At 40.6% G+C, this 17,450-nt stretch overlaps 2 protein-coding genes across 2 annotated transcripts; one reads left to right on the forward strand and one right to left on the reverse strand.

Moving 5' to 3' along the window:
* Positions 1,827 to 3,431, forward strand: LOC109223807 (geranylgeranyl diphosphate reductase, chloroplastic). Its single transcript, XM_019388243.1, has one exon. The coding sequence runs from the start codon at positions 1,869 to 1,871 to the stop codon at positions 3,261 to 3,263; it is 1,395 nt and encodes a 464-aa protein (XP_019243788.1). The 5' UTR covers positions 1,827 to 1,868; the 3' UTR covers positions 3,264 to 3,431.
* LOC109224390 lies at positions 8,988 to 10,442 on the reverse strand. The gene has a single exon (XM_019388971.1). It carries the CDS (start codon positions 10,440 to 10,442, stop codon positions 8,988 to 8,990), a length of 1,455 nt encoding a protein of 484 aa, XP_019244516.1.

Raw genomic sequence — 17,450 nt, forward strand, 5'->3', positions numbered from 1 at the left:
TATTCTTGAGAAAGATTGTACCGTGTTTTCTTAGAATTGCATCTCACGCATAATATGATCTCATGTAAATTTGCTGAAGCTCTCTTCATTTCATTGTAGGGATGCAAGCCTCTTTCTTAAGTGATTTAGAAAGGTTTTTAACCTTAATTGGTGTGGGCCCCATATTATAATGACCTGGCCGCAAATTCCTTGAAAAGTGTCACCTTGCTACATGGTGTAAGAGTCACAATTTTGGCTTGATTAAGACTCCACTTGCGGCCACGTTGGGGCTCTTTAAACTTATCCAAAGATCTTAATTAATCTCCCACTAATCTATAATTAACCAATTATCCACATAATCAAGAATTATCTCGAATTACTTAAAATACTACTCACTTTTAAATACCTTATATACCTTACTATCATGGTCATGTGGTACCTTGTATGGTACTAGTCCATAAGTACCGGATATTATAGCGCGGTCCGTATTGTATCCCGAATTGTCAAACTTTGACGAAACTCATTTTCTTCGATCCGCTTACCCTCTCACCTTCACGAATTTACTTATCACTTGTTTGAAATAACATAATACTTATAATCTCCAAATACTCTTGTCCTTGAACTGATGTTAATTATCTTACGACAAATTCAATGTACAATACTACAGGGTGTAACGTCGTCTAATATAATACTGCGGAGCGTAACATCGATGTAATTTTGCGGGGCATAACAGATATGGAGTGCAGTATTGCTACCAAGACATAGGTTCATAATGTGGTTGGCTAATCAAGACAGATTACTCACAAAAAAAAGACTTAGTCGATTACAGGTTCCTATCAATTCTAAGATATGTAGTATATGTGAAGATGATAAAGAGGAGACTCAGAAACACTTGTTCTCGGAGTGTGAATGGACATAAAAACTGCAGGATCGACTGGAAAGCTGGTTCGACATTACAATGCAGAGGAAACAGGTGACACAAGGATTACAATGGACCAATGGAAAGCATTGGAGACAATTCAAGAAAGAAATTGCAGCAGCAGTTCTAATCTACCACACTTGGCAGGCGAGAAATGAAAACTTTTCAAGGCAACAACTGTAAATATAGAACAAGTAGTTACTCAGGTGAATATAGAAATTAGAGGAAGGATAGATCCTATGAAAGACAATAAACGAGCTAGAAAATGTAGGTATATAGTGAAAAGATTGTGTAATTAGAGGAGAGTCTGATTCGGGAGGCTTGGGGAAATATGCACCCTTCCTGGAAGGTGGTACCGAATCCTCAAGTGCTCTTTAGTGTGTAATTATTTTTGTTTATTGTGGTAATTTATTTACAGCTTTTTACCAAAAAAAAATCATATTTTTCTTCTAGTGAAAAAGATTATAAGTTATTTATTCACTTGTTATTTATGGGTTATGATGAGAAAGAATTAGTCAAACTTAGATGCAGTAATTGAAAATTTGGAGATAAAAATAAAACTCAGCACCAAAATCTCCTACAACACAAATATTGCGCCAAGCTCATTTTCACTTAACAGATCTTTTGATGAATAATTGATTTACTTAAGATCTTTTTTGAGGAGCAATGGACCAATACATATATCTGAGCACTGAGAGCCACATTCTCAAAAACTCTACGTGGCAGAATGTAAGCCACTTGTACATCATGCAAAATTGAAGCCCCATACGATGAAACAAAAAAACGAAAACGAAAACAAGCACCAAATCAAGAATCTATCCTCATTATCCAAATCCAATCTTAGCCCTCAATCATTTTTCATCAACGGCACTCATCCCCTTAATATCCCCAACCATATCCATCAAAATCATACAAAAAATTTCATAAAAACTCCACACTTTCAACACACTCACTGTCCACACACCAAACCATGGCTTCCATTGCTCTCAAAACTTTCACCGGCCTCCGTCAATCCTCGCCGGGAAACAATTCCATTACTCTCTCTAAATCCCTCCCCTTAACCCAAACCCACCGTAGGCTCCGTATCAATGCTTCCAAGTCCAGCCCAAGAGTCAACGGCCGGAACCTTCGTGTTGCGGTGGTTGGCGGTGGTCCTGCTGGTGGCGCCGCCGCTGAGACACTCGCCAAGGGCGGAATTGAGACCTTCTTAATCGAACGCAAAATGGACAACTGCAAGCCATGCGGTGGGGCCATCCCTCTCTGCATGGTGGGAGAATTTGACCTCCCTTTGGATATCATTGACCGGAAAGTTACAAAGATGAAGATGATTTCTCCCTCCAACGTTGCTGTCGATATTGGACAGACTTTAAAGCCTCACGAATACATCGGTATGGTGCGCCGCGAAGTACTCGATGCATACCTCCGTGACCGTGCTGCTGAAGCCGGAGCCTCTGTTCTTAACGGCTTGTTCCTTAAAATGGACATGCCCAAAGCCCCCAACGCACCTTACGTCCTTCACTACACAGCTTACGACTCCAAAACTAACGGCGCAGGAGAGAAGCGCACCCTGGAAGTTGACGCCGTTATCGGCGCTGACGGAGCAAATTCCCGTGTCGCAAAATCCATCAACGCCGGTGAGTACGAGTACGCTATTGCTTTCCAAGAAAGGATTAGAATTTCAGATGATAAGATGAAGTATTACGAGAATTTAGCTGAAATGTACGTGGGTGATGACGTGTCCCCTGATTTTTACGGGTGGGTTTTCCCCAAATGTGACCACGTCGCCGTTGGTACTGGCACAGTCACCCACAAAGCTGACATCAAGAAATTCCAGCTAGCTACAAGACTGAGAGCCGATTCCAAAATCACCGGCGGAAAAATTATCCGGGTCGAGGCCCACCCGATTCCAGAACACCCAAGACCCAGAAGATTGCAAGACAGAGTTGCATTAGTTGGTGATGCAGCAGGGTACGTGACAAAATGTTCAGGCGAAGGGATTTACTTCGCGGCAAAGAGCGGACGTATGTGTGCTGAAGCAATTGTTGAGGGGTCAGAAATGGGAAAAAGAATGGTGGACGAGAGTGATTTGAGGAAGTATTTGGAGAAATGGGACAAGACTTATTGGCCAACGTACAAGGTGCTTGATATATTGCAGAAGGTATTTTACAGGTCAAATCCGGCGAGGGAGGCATTTGTTGAAATGTGCGCAGATGAGTATGTGCAGAAGATGACATTTGACAGCTATTTGTACAAGAAAGTGGCACCAGGGAACCCCATTGAAGACTTGAAGCTTGCTGTGAATACCGTTGGAAGTTTGGTGAGAGCTAATGCATTAAGAAGGGAAATGGACAAACTCAGTGTATAAGAGGATTAATAGCATTAATATTTTATTGTAATTGAAGAATTTATTTCTCAAATTACTCTGTAAACACCTTTCATCCTGCCTTTAATCGGATTTATGTAACTTCATCATTCGAGCTACATGTCAGACAGGCTTGAGTTGATCATTATCGAAGTTGGTTTAATTTTTGAATTAAGATTTATTATAATAACTAAGCTATGTAATGCTGGGATAACTTGCAGTTAAATGCCCAAGTTAAGACTAAGAAAACGTTCTGTCAATAAAAAATCGCATGTTACCACCGTTCAGTTCTTAGGAAGAAGAATTATCGTTGTGAAAGGACTAATTGGGGTCATTAAATACTTTGTATTTACTTAAAGATGAAAAAATTGATCTCGCAATTATATACAAACTTCTTTTTTTTTTTGTGCAAAGGATGATATATATATATATATATNTATAGATATATATATATATATATATATATATATATATATATATATATATATATATATATATATATATGTTAACTGAAAGTTTCCAACCTTACACAGCTTTGGCAGTTACTGGGGTATTTNGGTAGTAGTTAGTTGTTAGTTCTTTGTTACTGTACGTTTAAGTTTTTTTTAGGTTGTACGAAAGGATGATATATATATATATATATATATATATATATATGTTAACTGAAAGTTTCCAACCTTACACAGCTTTGGCAGTTACTGGGGTATTTTAGTGCCCCCATTGATGCATAGTTTTGCATAATAGTACTTAAATTACAACCCAAAAATAATCTAGGTAATTCAATTCCTAGGATGTCTGCCCAAAAAACATCATTGGCAAACACCGGAGGAACTGCTAGAATTAGAGATTTAGACAAAAAAATTTCTTCTGCTGCTTTCTTAGCAAGAACGTCAGCTATCCTGTTTTGCTCCCTTTAGGTATGTTTCACTTCCACTCTGCCCATCCTTTGGATCAATGACCTGCATTCACAAATTAAAGGGTCAAATATTAGATTGCCATTAATCAGCATATTAATTATTTCAGCGGAGTCGGTATTTATTTCCACAGGCAGTAGATTGTGCTGTTCCGCCAACTGAAGGCCTTTGGTGATTGCTCTGATTTCTGCCCCTGTATTTGAGGTAAAGGGGATGTTCTCCATGTAGCCTAGAATCCATTCCCCATTGTGATTTCTGAAGACTCCTCCTATTCCTCCTATTCCAGGATTTCTTTTTGCTGCACCATCTGTGTTCAGTTTATAGGATTCCCTTGGAGGAGGAGACCATTTCAGCATCACTTGGTGCTTATATTTTGCATGCTTACTGTCACTCAACACACAATTGTGTTGTTTGCATTAATAGGGTCCCTTTTGTTGTTAAAGACATTACTGTTCCTTGTTAGCCAAATGTGCCATAGACAGAATGGCATGAGATTGCCCCAGTTGAGGCACTCATTGTACTTAATGTCTTTGATTCTACTCATAATTGATGCCCAAGGGAGGCCATTTAGACTAAGACTTGGCATAGTTGAGGTTGATGCTTTTGCTCTTATTGAGTGCCGTGCACTGGGAGAAGATATGGTCAATGTCCTCCTTATCAAACCCACAAAAGTGGCATTGTTGTGGGCATTCCAGCCCAATTGAGTGAAGAAAATTACTCGTTGGTAGTCTTTTATGTGTTAGAAGCAACAAGAAGTTCTTTATTTTGTTTGGGATGTGGAGCTTCCATAACCCTTTGAAGAGTTCCCCTCCATCAGTAGTGGTGCTTTGGTTTTGCCTGCTCAGAAGAGAGTAGGCAGAGGAAATTGAGAATTGGCCATTGGCAGTGAGATCCCAGATTAGATTGTCCTCCTTGGTGGACACACTAGGGATGAATACAGACCTCAGAAGGTCATGTATATGGGGTGGAAGAGAGAATGATAGGCTTGAGGTGTTCGAGGAGCCCATCTGGTGGACAGAATTAACCTTGATGTTAAGGTCATTTTGAGTTTGGGGGCCTTGAATTAGCTCTCTTAGAGCTGGCTGGTTGGGGATCCATTTATCGTTAAAGAAGTTTACCCTATTCCCTTTGTGCACTACCCATCTACTGCCTTTGGCAGAAGTTTCCCAGTCCTTCAGCAGTCCCTTCCAAATGGGTGATTTTTGAGTTCTAGGCTGTCTCTGACCCTGATTGGGTCTTGACATGTTGCAATGTTTGTGGATCAGAACTCTGGCCCAAAGGCAATTGGTATTTTTGTAGGCTCTCCATGCTAGGTTTGCTAAAGAAGCTTTGTTTTTTGACAGGCCTTCTGCAATCCTAATCCCCCTTCTTGCTTAGTTTGAGTAACTACCTCCCATTTAACCAAGTGCATTTTTCTTTTTCCCGGGGTGGTGCCCCAGATGAAGTTCCTTTGGAGTTTATCAATCTGTTTGGTTACTTTGGTGGGAAGGGAAATGTATTGCATGACATGGCTAGGGATACTGTTCAGTGTTGACTTAGCCAGGACTGTTCTCCCTGCCATGTTGAGGCATTTAGTCTTCCAGCCAGCAAGTTTAGAGTGCATGTTGTCAATTATGGACTGGAAGTCTGCTGATGTTTGCCTTGTGTGGAAGATGGGGAATCCAAGGTATTTCCCAAAGGATCTGGATTGTTTGATGGAGAGTATGGATGTAAGGAGCTGAGCTGAGTCCCGGGAAGTGTTAGAAGAGAACAGGACTCTTGATTTGGACAAATTTATTTTTTGCCCTGATTGGGTGTTGAAGCTCTCTAAAATTGACATTATAGTGTTACAGTTCCTGTTGTTGGCCTTAGCAAAGAGAGTAAGGTCATCTGCGAAGAATAAATGTGAAATCTTGGGGCCTGACCTACTTATGCTAATGGGATGCCACTTGTTCTGTTGGACTGCTTGGTCATTGGATCTAGAGAGCCTTTCCATACACAGTATGAAGACATAGGGTGACATAGGGTCTCCCTGTCTGATGCCTCTTGAAGGGTTGAAGGCTTCATTTTTTCCCCCATTGACAAGAATGGAGATGGAGGAGGTGCTAACACAAGGCATTATGAGATTGGATAGGTTTTTAGGGAAGTTGAAGGCATGGAGAGTGTCCCTTATGAAGGACCACTCCAGCCTGTCAAAGGCCTTTTCCGTGTCAATTTTTAGGATCATATTACCCTTCCTTCCTTTCATTTTCCTGAAGTGGTTTATGTATTCCTGAACAATGATAGCATTGTCACAGGCCCTTCTATTGCTTAAGAAGCTTGCTTGGCTTGGGCCTATGATGTGATTCATGTTGGGTTTGATTCTATTCACAATGATCTTGGTTACTGTTTTGTAAATAGTATTACAAAGACCAATGGGTCTGAAGCTTTTCAGCATTGAGGCTTGGGGAACTTTTGGGATTAGACAAACAAGAGTTTGGTTATTGAAGCATTTCATGCAGAATTGTGAGACAGACTCTCCTACTATGTCCCAGTATTTTTGGTAAAAGAAGGGGTGGAGACCATCTGGGCCAGGTGACTTAAATGGTTTATTGGAGAAGACAGCCTTTTTTATTTCAGCCATTTGTGGGGGTCTGTCCATGAATGTTTTGTGGCTTTGGAGCAGGGTGGGTTCCAAGGTGGAGTGATTGGTGACTTCCCAAGGTACATGAGTGAGAGATGTGGTGTAAAGCTTGGTAAAGAAATCTACAATGGTGGACTGGATTTCCTGGGGACCAGTGATCCAGTTTCCATTGTCTTCTTTTAGGGAGAGGATCCTATTTCTCCTTCTTCTATTCAGAGTAGAAGTGTAGAAAAATTTTGTGCTGGCATCTCCCTCATTGAGCCAGTTGATCCTGGATTTTATTTTCCAGAAGTCCTCCTCATTTTTGAGGATGAGGTTTAGCTCATCATTCAGCTCAGACTCAAGGTTTTGAAGAAATCTGCTGAATTGATAGCTATTAGACCTTTGGATGCCATTGATTCTGGCAAGGAGTCTGTTTTTTTGGTGGAAAATGTTGCCAAACACTTCCTTATTCCATTTGGTTGCTAGCTTTTGAAATTCATCTATGGAGTGGAGCAGACCTGGGTGGTCTTGGAAGGCTTGGCTTATGATGTTAGGGAAGGATGGGTGGCTAGCCCACATTGTTTCAAATCTGAAGGGTCTGGATGATTTATTATTTGGTGGCCCTTCCATTTGGATTTTTAAAGGGCAGTGATCAGAGTGGGTCCTAGGTATGTGAAGTACACTAGCCTCAGGGTGTTGCTTGATGCAGCCTTCATTCGCAAAACACCTATCAATCCTTTCCAGGATTAGGGTATTACAACTGGTGTATCTTTTATTAGTCCAAGTGTATTTACTACCTTTGTAACCCAAGTCAATAAGATTACACTTATTTATGCAGTTCCAGAATTGGTTGCTACGGTTTAAGTTTATAGGGTTTCCCCCAAACTTATCCCTAGCTTTCAAGACTTCATTGAAGTCTCCCCCAATGAACCAGTTATGACTGGTTGTTCTAGCTATAGTTGTTAGCTGCTCCCATAGGAACTTTCTTTCAGAGATGAGATTACTTGTGTAAATAGCAGAAAAAAACCACGGAGGATGGTCAGGTTTTACCTTCACCATAGCATGTATTCCTTGGGGTGTTGTGGCCACTTCCTCCACAACCACTAGCTCTTCTTTCCACATGAACACAATGCCCCCTGATAAGCCTACCGCTGGAGATTGGATGATCATCTCAAAATCCAGAGCTTGAGCCAACGCTTGATGGTTGGCCATCTTGGTTTCTAACAGCACCAGCATTGCCGGCTTATGCATCCTAACCATTTCAAGACAGTGTCTTTTAAACTCAGCGCCGTTGCCCCCCCTAACATTCCATATGATGTAATTCATTAATGGGGGGCTGTGGGCGATGGGGTAGATCCCTCCTGGGGACTTAGTGAGCTTGGCATGTTGGGCACTCGAGGGGGTGGTGATTTCCTTTTCAGGTTCAGGAAGGGGGTTGAATGTAACAGGGGTTTCAACTGACCTTGTGTGTGGGCTAGGACTAAGCTCATTCTACATTTGGACATCACCCTGGGACACAAGACCACCACTACTTCGCTCACTTGAGTACTGAACTCGATCGATCTCACTGAGTCTAGCAACATCGAGTCCGTTGTTGTTGGTAGGTAGCTTTGCTCCGGCTCCTTTGAAGCATCCTTCTCCTTGAGAATCTCCAGTGCTGTGGTGTTTTCTCGATGGATGTTCTGTAGTGGGGGTGAGGGTGGTGTTTTCTTCGCATGCGTTGTCTTGTGGATTGGTGGGATGGGGAGTTGAGTGAAAGAAGGCTCCGCCGCTGGATCCCCCTTCATCAAGTCCGGGAAGAAGGGAAGTGATTGAAAGATTTGAAGAATATTGCTGTTTAGGGTTTGTGGGTCTGTGATTGGGGCTGGGCTGTCGCTGTTGGCCATCGACTGCCATAGCATTGGTCCAAACTCCGTCAGGTCCTTGTTGAGGGCTTCCACTGTGACTCTCGCAAGGTGTGCCGGGTTCTGCACAATTAGGGTGACTTTCTTGCTGTCGATTGTGAATTCGTAAGAGAGTCCATGTCCCTGCAATGCCACCTCCAACCAGGAGGCCGGTTGGTGGTCCGATGGTAATGGGTGGGTGGTGATTGTGGCTGTGGTCGGATTTTTTGCCATTTTTGTGCTTTTTGGCTTTGCTAGTTTGGGAAAGGATTGAAGTGGGGAGAGACGACTGATTTCCCATCATAAAGCTCCCTAGTGTCATATCTTGGAAAGTGGACAGGCTTCCTTATTTTGGGATTAGGGTTTTTGGACGGTTATTAATTGTGGATGTAACGGAGGTGACCCTTGGGGTCTTTTCGATTGTTGAAGGGGGAAGTTGCAGACAGGGCACTCGATTGCCATATCTGTCGCTTGGGTTTTCTCCATTAGAGGTGTTCACAGTAGATGTGGTAGGGGAAGCATAGACTTTGGGGCCTAAGGTTTCCGGTTCATTTGATTGCATGCGGATGGCCCCATTGGGCACGCTACTTGAGGTAATAATTGGTGCCTCAGTAGTTGGACTGGATCCCACTGGTGGTTTGGGCTGGTGGGTGCTAATTGTGGGGTCTTCAGAATTGAGCCCCGCTTTCCTTTTAGAGCCCGTGTTGTGCAGCTCTGTTGTACTTGGGGTAGGCAAGCGCCTTGGCATTTTTGGGCCGCTGGTGGTTATTTTTGTTGGTCCTTGTTGCCTCTTTGGAAGTTTTTGGGTACTGTTTATCTGATTTTTAACGTTGTAATTAAAAGCTTTGGGTTGGGGGGGCTTACCTGAAAAGTCATTGGACTTATTTACCTGGCTTTCCTCTACCTGCATATTGTTGTGTTGTCTAATAGGATGATCTTCCGCATTTGGAGATGTTTTTAGCTGTCCCTGCTTCCGTCTTCTTGGGAATGTTATTGTCTTCCATTGGCTCTCCTTCGGTGGGGAGTCCGTTTGATGGTGTTGCTGAGAATCATTGGCTGCTACTGGTTGACGCTGGCTGTATGTACATCTTATGGATGTATGTCCTATCCTCCCACAACTTGTACATAGTGTTCCTTCTCCTTCATAAATCACTGATTGTTTATGGTCACCAATGATCACTGATGTTTTCACTCGCGATTCCAATGGCACTTGGATGCAAATGCGTGCATATCTCCCTCTTAACGTGGAGGAGGTACATTGATCAATTTTCAGGAGTTTCCCAAGTTTCCTCCCAACTTTCTCTAGAATGACTTTGTCGTAGAATTCAGTTGGGAGTTGAGGTAGTCTTATCCAGATGGCAGTAGAAGTAAGCGTGGCTTCATGTGGAACAAACTTTGGTTCCCATTTTCGGACAGAAAGAAAGTGGCCAGATATAAACCATGGTCCAAGATGCAGTGCCTTCACCATACTCTCATCTAAATTAAATTTCACTATGAAGAAGTCCCATCCTAGGTCAATCAAGATTAACTGTTCGGATGGCTTCCATAGTTCAATTAATTTAGGGCGTAGCATGTGATGAAGAATTTTTCTTTTGAAGACTTTGATAATTACTGAGAATTTCCATGGCTGGTATAATCTTTCTTTTTCTTCTGGTGATAGAGGAATTGAACCTTCTATATGTTTACCCTTGCACCCTTCTGGGGTGGACTGGTGTTCCATGTCGTAGTAATTTCCTTGGTTGCATGCCTGTTTGTCTAGGATTGTTTCGTTGTAGGATTGCTTTGGTGATTCTACTTCCATCTGAGTTAGTTTGTCCGGTGGATCCGGCGAGAGGTGGTCTGATTAGTGGTGGTTCCATGGGCCCACACAGTAACTATTGAATACTGAATGAAAACCAACAAAATATTGTTGACAGAATATATACAAACTACATAATGCTCAATGAGTGTCGGATCAATAAGGAAAATAATATGTTTGTATTATGGCCAAATACATATACAGACCATTAAACTTGGCCCAAATTTTCATTTTGGCACTTTAACTCAGCCTTGTTTCATTTTGGCCCTCCAACCCCATTTCTTTTGTTCCACTTTGACAAAAGTTTTTCTCCCAGGTAAAAATACAGCGCATGCAAATACCCAGCTGCTACCCCCACCCCCACCCCACTGCCCCCCATCCCCACCCCCCAACTAAAATTTCCTTTTACCTTTTTTTTTTGTAAATTTTCCAAACTTAATTACTTTTTTACGTTTTTTTCCAAGTCCACCATCGGGGGGAAACGATTTTTTTTATATATATTTTCAGTAATAACTACGGGTTCAACTGAACCCATAACTTTCGACGCGGAGTAAAAATTTGTATGTAAAAATTTATTAAAATTGTAAAAAATAGATATAAACCATAACATTTAAAAATATAATGGGTTCTTTTGTTCCACACTGACACAAAAACTTTTATCCCAGGTAAAAATGCACGTGCGGACAAGTAACCCAGCTGCTACCCACCCCCACCCACCCCCGCAATTTTTTTTTTGTAATTTCAAATTATTATTTTATTCGTTTTTTCTGCCCCCCTCCCGTGGAAAAAATATTTTTTATATATATTTTCAGTAATAACTACGGGTTCAACTGAACCCATAACTTTCGACGCAGAGTAAAAATTTGTATGTAAAAATTAATTAAAATTGTAAAAAAGAAATAGATATAAACCCATAACTTTAAAAATATAATGGGTTCAATGTTAAAAACATTAAAATTGAATCCATAGGATTTAAATTCTGGATCCGCCTCTACGTTGGGAGTATGAAATTTGGCTTAAAAAATGGCTCTCACGCGCCTACGAGGGTGAGGCAAATCACACATGGAATCTAGTCAGCTTTTGTGTCAAAGTGGAATAAAAGAAATGGGATTGGAGGGCCAAAATAGAACAAAGCTGAGTTAAAGCGCCAAAATAAAAAATTGGGCCAAGTTTAATGGGTTGTCTATGTATTTGGCTTGTATTATTTATGTGGTGAATAGTAATGCAAGTATTACTACAATATATGTGCCAAAGTTATGATGGTCCTCAAAACTTGTGGCCAAGTGCAAGCCGTCACGGATCGTTATCATGCTTGACACCAGAGGTGGATCTAGAATTTTTAGTACATAGTGCACCTCTAAAAAAGAGGAGGAAAAAACTCATTTTTATACTTGCTTTTTTCTTTTCCAATTATTTCTTCAGTTAACAAAATGAAAGAGAATAAATGAGATTCTCTTAGATCATTAGGAAGGATCTCATAATTTCATTATCCATGACGTTGCTTTTCAATCCAGCTACAGTACTGGCTTCGAAGCGCCTTGTTCCATCCGGCGCAAATCCCCTCCATAACTAGTATAGTGGAGGTTTTACTTTGTATTGCAATAATGAAAAAAATGACGAAAACAAAATAAATAATGAGCAGACCAGCCCACTTTGATAGGTCGGTTCCCTATTCCTCTTAGTAACTAATTCAACCTTCAACCAAGTGCATTATTCAGTCTTTTTGGAGCATGGGTGCCAATAGTTAATATTATACTAATTTTAAAAAATATATCCATAAAATATTTAATTTTGCGAAGAGACCATGAATTCACGTGCCCCATATTTATGCCTATAGATCCGCCTGTGGTTGCCACAAAGCAAGATTTGCTCCATCCTTCGTAACTTTGTAAGATCCGCCGGAACTTTGCGGCTAAATTCTAACCCGCAAATTATTTTTGGTAAAATTTGTTTAAATGGGATCATAACTTAGACAATAACACTAAAAAAATTCTACTTGTGCAAGTCACCGGCCCAGTCCGATCCAATCTTTATTTTCATTGTTAGGTTTGTGGACCCAATGAAGGAGACTCATAACATCACAAGCCTAACACTATTAATTAGGCACTTAAGTTTGACTTATTTAATTCAAAGAATATACAATATTAAATGTACATTCAATTTTAGTTTTATATAAGTTTCTCTCTCTTAACAGTTTCTCTCGGCGCACGTTAACGTGGCCCTGCTAACGTACGCAGTTCGAAGCCATAACAAGGAGAGGTCGATCTAAGAAGAACCTTATGAAGGTTCCGATCACTGACCAGAGATCAGCGGAGGCACGTAACACAGTATTGGAGTTGTTTGTCTCACCAAAAGGTGTGAGAACTGAAGAACCAGCTGAGACAGTCACTCCGAGGAACATGCAAGCGAGCAGAGCAAGATGGATTCAGATCCAACACTTAAAAATGCTAATATGAAAGAAGCGATGGCTACACCTGTAGCTGCTAGAGACACAGGAGGTGGATCTGGGAGCGGGAAAACTCAACCACAGCTGAAGACGCCAAACAACAATGGAATAGTGCCATGCAAAACTTGCACTATAGAAATTCCCAACGGTACTGAGCAAGTAGAGAAGGTAAACGGTAATCAATCATGGGCGAATGTGGTAGTAGGGAATAAATTGGCAATGAAAGGGATGAATTTACAATTCATTGCACCAGTGATTCAAAATGGGGAGAAAATTGTGAAACTAGATTGAGAGGATGTTGAACAGGAAAATTCTAAATGGAGCTCAGCAATTGTTCTGTATGTAATAGGAGATTCGCCTACTATAGGAGCAATGGAAAGATTCATAAGTTCAGTGAGTATATTCTCAACTAAACCTCATATCTATTATCATAATGATAATTATTTTGTGATTAGATTTGCTAATTTGGAAGAAAGGGACCAAGTGTTGTTTACTATGCCTCATACTGTTAATAATCGACCCATAGTAATGAAAGCATGGACATCAGACTTCAATCTCCATGATGAAGTATCGAGAACCATCTTTGTGGGTAAGGTTGCCTAATCTTTCACTCAATTGCTAGAGTATGAAGGCTCTAAGTAAGATAGGGAGTGCAGTGGGAAATCCTATGTATGCTGATGAATGTACAACTGGATCAGTTAGAATATCTTATGCAAGAATGTTAATTGAGATGGATATCACTAAACCTCTCCCTCGAAGTGTGAAGCTGCAAGATCCAATAGGCAGAACAGTTGAACAAGAGATTAGCTATGATTGGGAACCAGCGTATTGTAATAAATGTCTTAAGATAGAGCATAATTGCAATGAGAACAAAGTTTCACAACCTTAGAAGATGGTATACCAGGGGAGAATAAACAAAGGCAAACAAGTTTGGCTAAGGACAGACAGAGATGGCTCAAAGGACAATAAACAGGAGAAGGAACAAACAAAGAAGACTGAAACAATAAAACCACCAGAGAATGGGATAATGCAAGTTGATAGTGCTAAACAAACTGATGAAGCAGGGTGGACAACTATTACTAGTAAATCAGCAGCAAGATTAGCCAAAGCAAAGCAAGTTGAAGAGCAGAATCTAGCTGGAAATAATGGCTTCCAATCTTTAGTAAGTGAGCAAGCAATAAATGATCCAGGAACAAGCAGTATGCATATGAGGAGCTTTGGGGTGCTGGATCTGTATCAGGACAATCAATTCATACCAGTATGAGTGTGGTAACATGGAATGTTAGGGGGTAAAATAAAGCTCATAAGCAAAAGGAGATAAAGGATTTCATTAAGCAGAATAAATAGGCAGTGATTGCTTTAGTTGAGCACAAAATAAAAGAGCAGAAAGCCAGTAGCATAATGAAGAAAATTTCTCCTGGTTGGCAGCGGATATCAAACTTCATCAACAACAATAAGAGCAGAATTTGAGTAAAATGGGATCCAAGGATTTATGTGTTTGAGCCAATTGAGATAGATGAACAGATCATACATGGACAGATTAGAACACTCTCAATGCTACTAACATTTGGCTTTACAACAGTTTACGGTCTGCATACTATTAAAGACAGATTGAAAATGTGGAAGAAGTTCAGACAGATACATAGTCTGCAGCAAGGGCCTTGGATAGCAATGTGTGATTTCAAGCTGTCTTAAATAGCCAAGATAGGCAACATGGTACTATGATACAGGATATGAAAACAAAAGACTTTAGGGAATTTATAAATGACACAAGTATGAATGAACTCCATACTGTGGGAAAAGATTACACATGGACTAACAATCATACATACAGCAGAATAGACAGAGGACTGGTGAACTCTAGTTGGATGTTGACAATGGCTAGTTTGAAGATACAAGTACTAGAACCATCTGTGTCTGATCACTCTCTACTTAATTTCATGATTACACAAATGCAGATGAAGAAAACTAGGCCATTCAGATTCTTTAATTGTATTGCTGAACATCCTTATTTTATACAAGAAGTTGATCAAGCATGGAATACAACTGGAACAGATGGAAACATGCAGGGAGTTTGAAATAAGCTAAGAAGAGTTAAGGAATTAATCAAAAGGCTTAACACTTAACACTATAAAGCTGTTGATGACAAAACTAAAGAGACCAGAAGGGAGCTGCAGGAAGTTCAGGAGAAGATGAGATGCAGATTGCAGAATTCAGATTTAATTGAGGAAGAGAAGGAACTAAGAAGTAATCTAGAAAAATGGATACTGATTGAGGAAAGTATATACAGGCAAAGGTCAAGAGTCCAATGGTTAAAACTGGGTGACACCAACTCTGCATACTTCTTTGCTCAAATGAAGAATAGGAATAGTTTGAATGGCATTCATGCTCTCACAAATGATATGGGGGTGCAACTATATCTGGAAGAGGACATAGAGGTAGAAATAGTTGGCTATTATAAGCAACTGTTGGGGTCTAGAGCATCAGCAATTGCAGCCATCAATCCAAATGTAATGAAGATAGGGGCAGTGCTAAATAATGAACAGCAAGTTCACGTAATACAACCAGTGACCAGGCAAGAGATATGGCTAGCCTTGAAAGATATCAATGATTTGAAGTCTCTTGGGTATGATGGGCTCAATGCAGTATTTTTCAAAAAGTCATGGCAAGTCATAGGTGAGGAGGTAACACATGCTGTCTTGGATTTCTTTGATACATCCCAGATGTTTAAGCCTATCAACTGTACCTTAATCACCTTAATCCCTAAAGTTATAAATCCTACTAGCATTAAAGAATATAGGCCTATTTCATGCTGCACAACATTGTATAAAGTGATTTCTAAAGTACTGACTAAGAGGCTACAATAAGTTATGGATGCCTTAATTGATAAGACACAGTCTGCTTTTGTTCCTGGAAGAGTGATTGTTGATAACATCATTCTAAGTCATGAACTAGTCAAAGGATATGGAAGGAAAGGAGTGTCACCTAGTTGCATGATGAAACTGGATATGCAGAAGGCATATGACTCTATTGAATGGCCATTTCTAGAACAAATTCTGAATGCATTGGCTTTCCCTGAACAGTTTGTTAAATAGATCATGACATCTGTGTAGAATGTTACTTATACAATCATGGTGAATGGTTCAGCAACTCAGCCACTCGAAGCTAGGAAGGGGATTAGGCAAGGGGATCCATGATAACCAGGGATTCTAGCCTATTTTATGCTCCTTTTTCTTAGGTTTTGGATAAAAAATGTGCAAAAGTATTCCCGACAACTAACTTACTGTGCTTGTTTGCAGTGTTTGGTTAAAATGAAGCAAGAAAGTCATAACCAACTCATAAAGGAGTGAAACCTGCACAAGTTCAAAGCTAAGCTAAAAGCGCTGACATGGATGAAATAGTGCAGCCGCGGAAGTTGAACCGCTGAGGCGACCATAGTTACGCTCTCAGCGGATTGAGGTTCAGAGAATGCAATTTTGGGCTCAACAGACACCGCTACCAGCGGTGAAATTTTGCAGCAGCGGAATTACTTGACGCGGCCACGGTTCATATTCTGCCGAGGGCGAAAGTTAGAATCAGAGGACCGGAGATTTGGGCTCAAATGAAGAGTACGGTTCGCGAACATATTTCGGGCCGCGGTTGAAGACTACGCTAAGGCGGTTGATTTTCCGCTCCCAGCGGAATCAAGTCCAGACCAAGCTCAGAAGAGAAGAATCGCGGCCCGCGCTTGCTTTTGCACGGCCACGGATGTCCCAGCGCTGAGGCGCTCAATTTTACACTGTCAGCGAAATCTTCGTAGGGGCAATTTTGTTCGGAAATTTAGTTGTGTATGAAAAGTTCTTTTTCAGATTTTTAGGGTATGTGTTGTTGGGAGGAACACGTGACATCCGCTTTTTGCTTTTTAGAGTAATTTTAGAGCATTGTTAACTATTAATCTTATATTTTACTCTTGTAATTACTTCTTATGGCTTCTATTTCTTCTAAATCTTTGATTTCTTTCTTGATTATGAGTAGCTAAACCCATTAGCTAGGTGTGACCCAACCCTAGTGTGGGTATTTAATTTTAGGGCTTAATTGTTTATGGGTTAATGATATTTAGCTTGTTTTATGCTTTAATTGTTGAATTGGTGGTTGCAAACACTGATTTGTGCCTATTTGACTTAGACACTTCTTGAGAAAGAGAGACTAAGAAAATTCAGGCTAACAAGGGTTGAGGTGCATTCAAGAGATTGATAGCCCCAATTAAAGGGTTAAATCTAGAGATAGTAATACCCGACTTGAGCCAAGTTTGCTTGCATTAACACCCAATTGGGCTTGAGAAAACCAATTATGGCAAAGTCACTCAAACTACCGAGAGGTATAGAGTGAGTACTTATGTGTAATGGTTATATCATGATCCCAATTATAACAAGTTTGCCCTAAGGTTTAGACCCCGTTAGATACTCACCTAGGTGTAAGTCACTTCCCTAGTGCTTTTTACCCATTGAGAAAACCCTTACAAAAATATTGTACTTAGTTTATTTTCAGCAATCAATAGCTTTAAAAGTAGATTAGTAACAAAAACA

The sequence above is a fragment of the Nicotiana attenuata genome, chromosome 3 (genome assembly GCF_001879085.1).
Source record: "Nicotiana attenuata strain UT chromosome 3, NIATTr2, whole genome shotgun sequence".
Classification (NCBI taxonomy): domain Eukaryota; kingdom Viridiplantae; phylum Streptophyta; class Magnoliopsida; order Solanales; family Solanaceae; genus Nicotiana; species Nicotiana attenuata.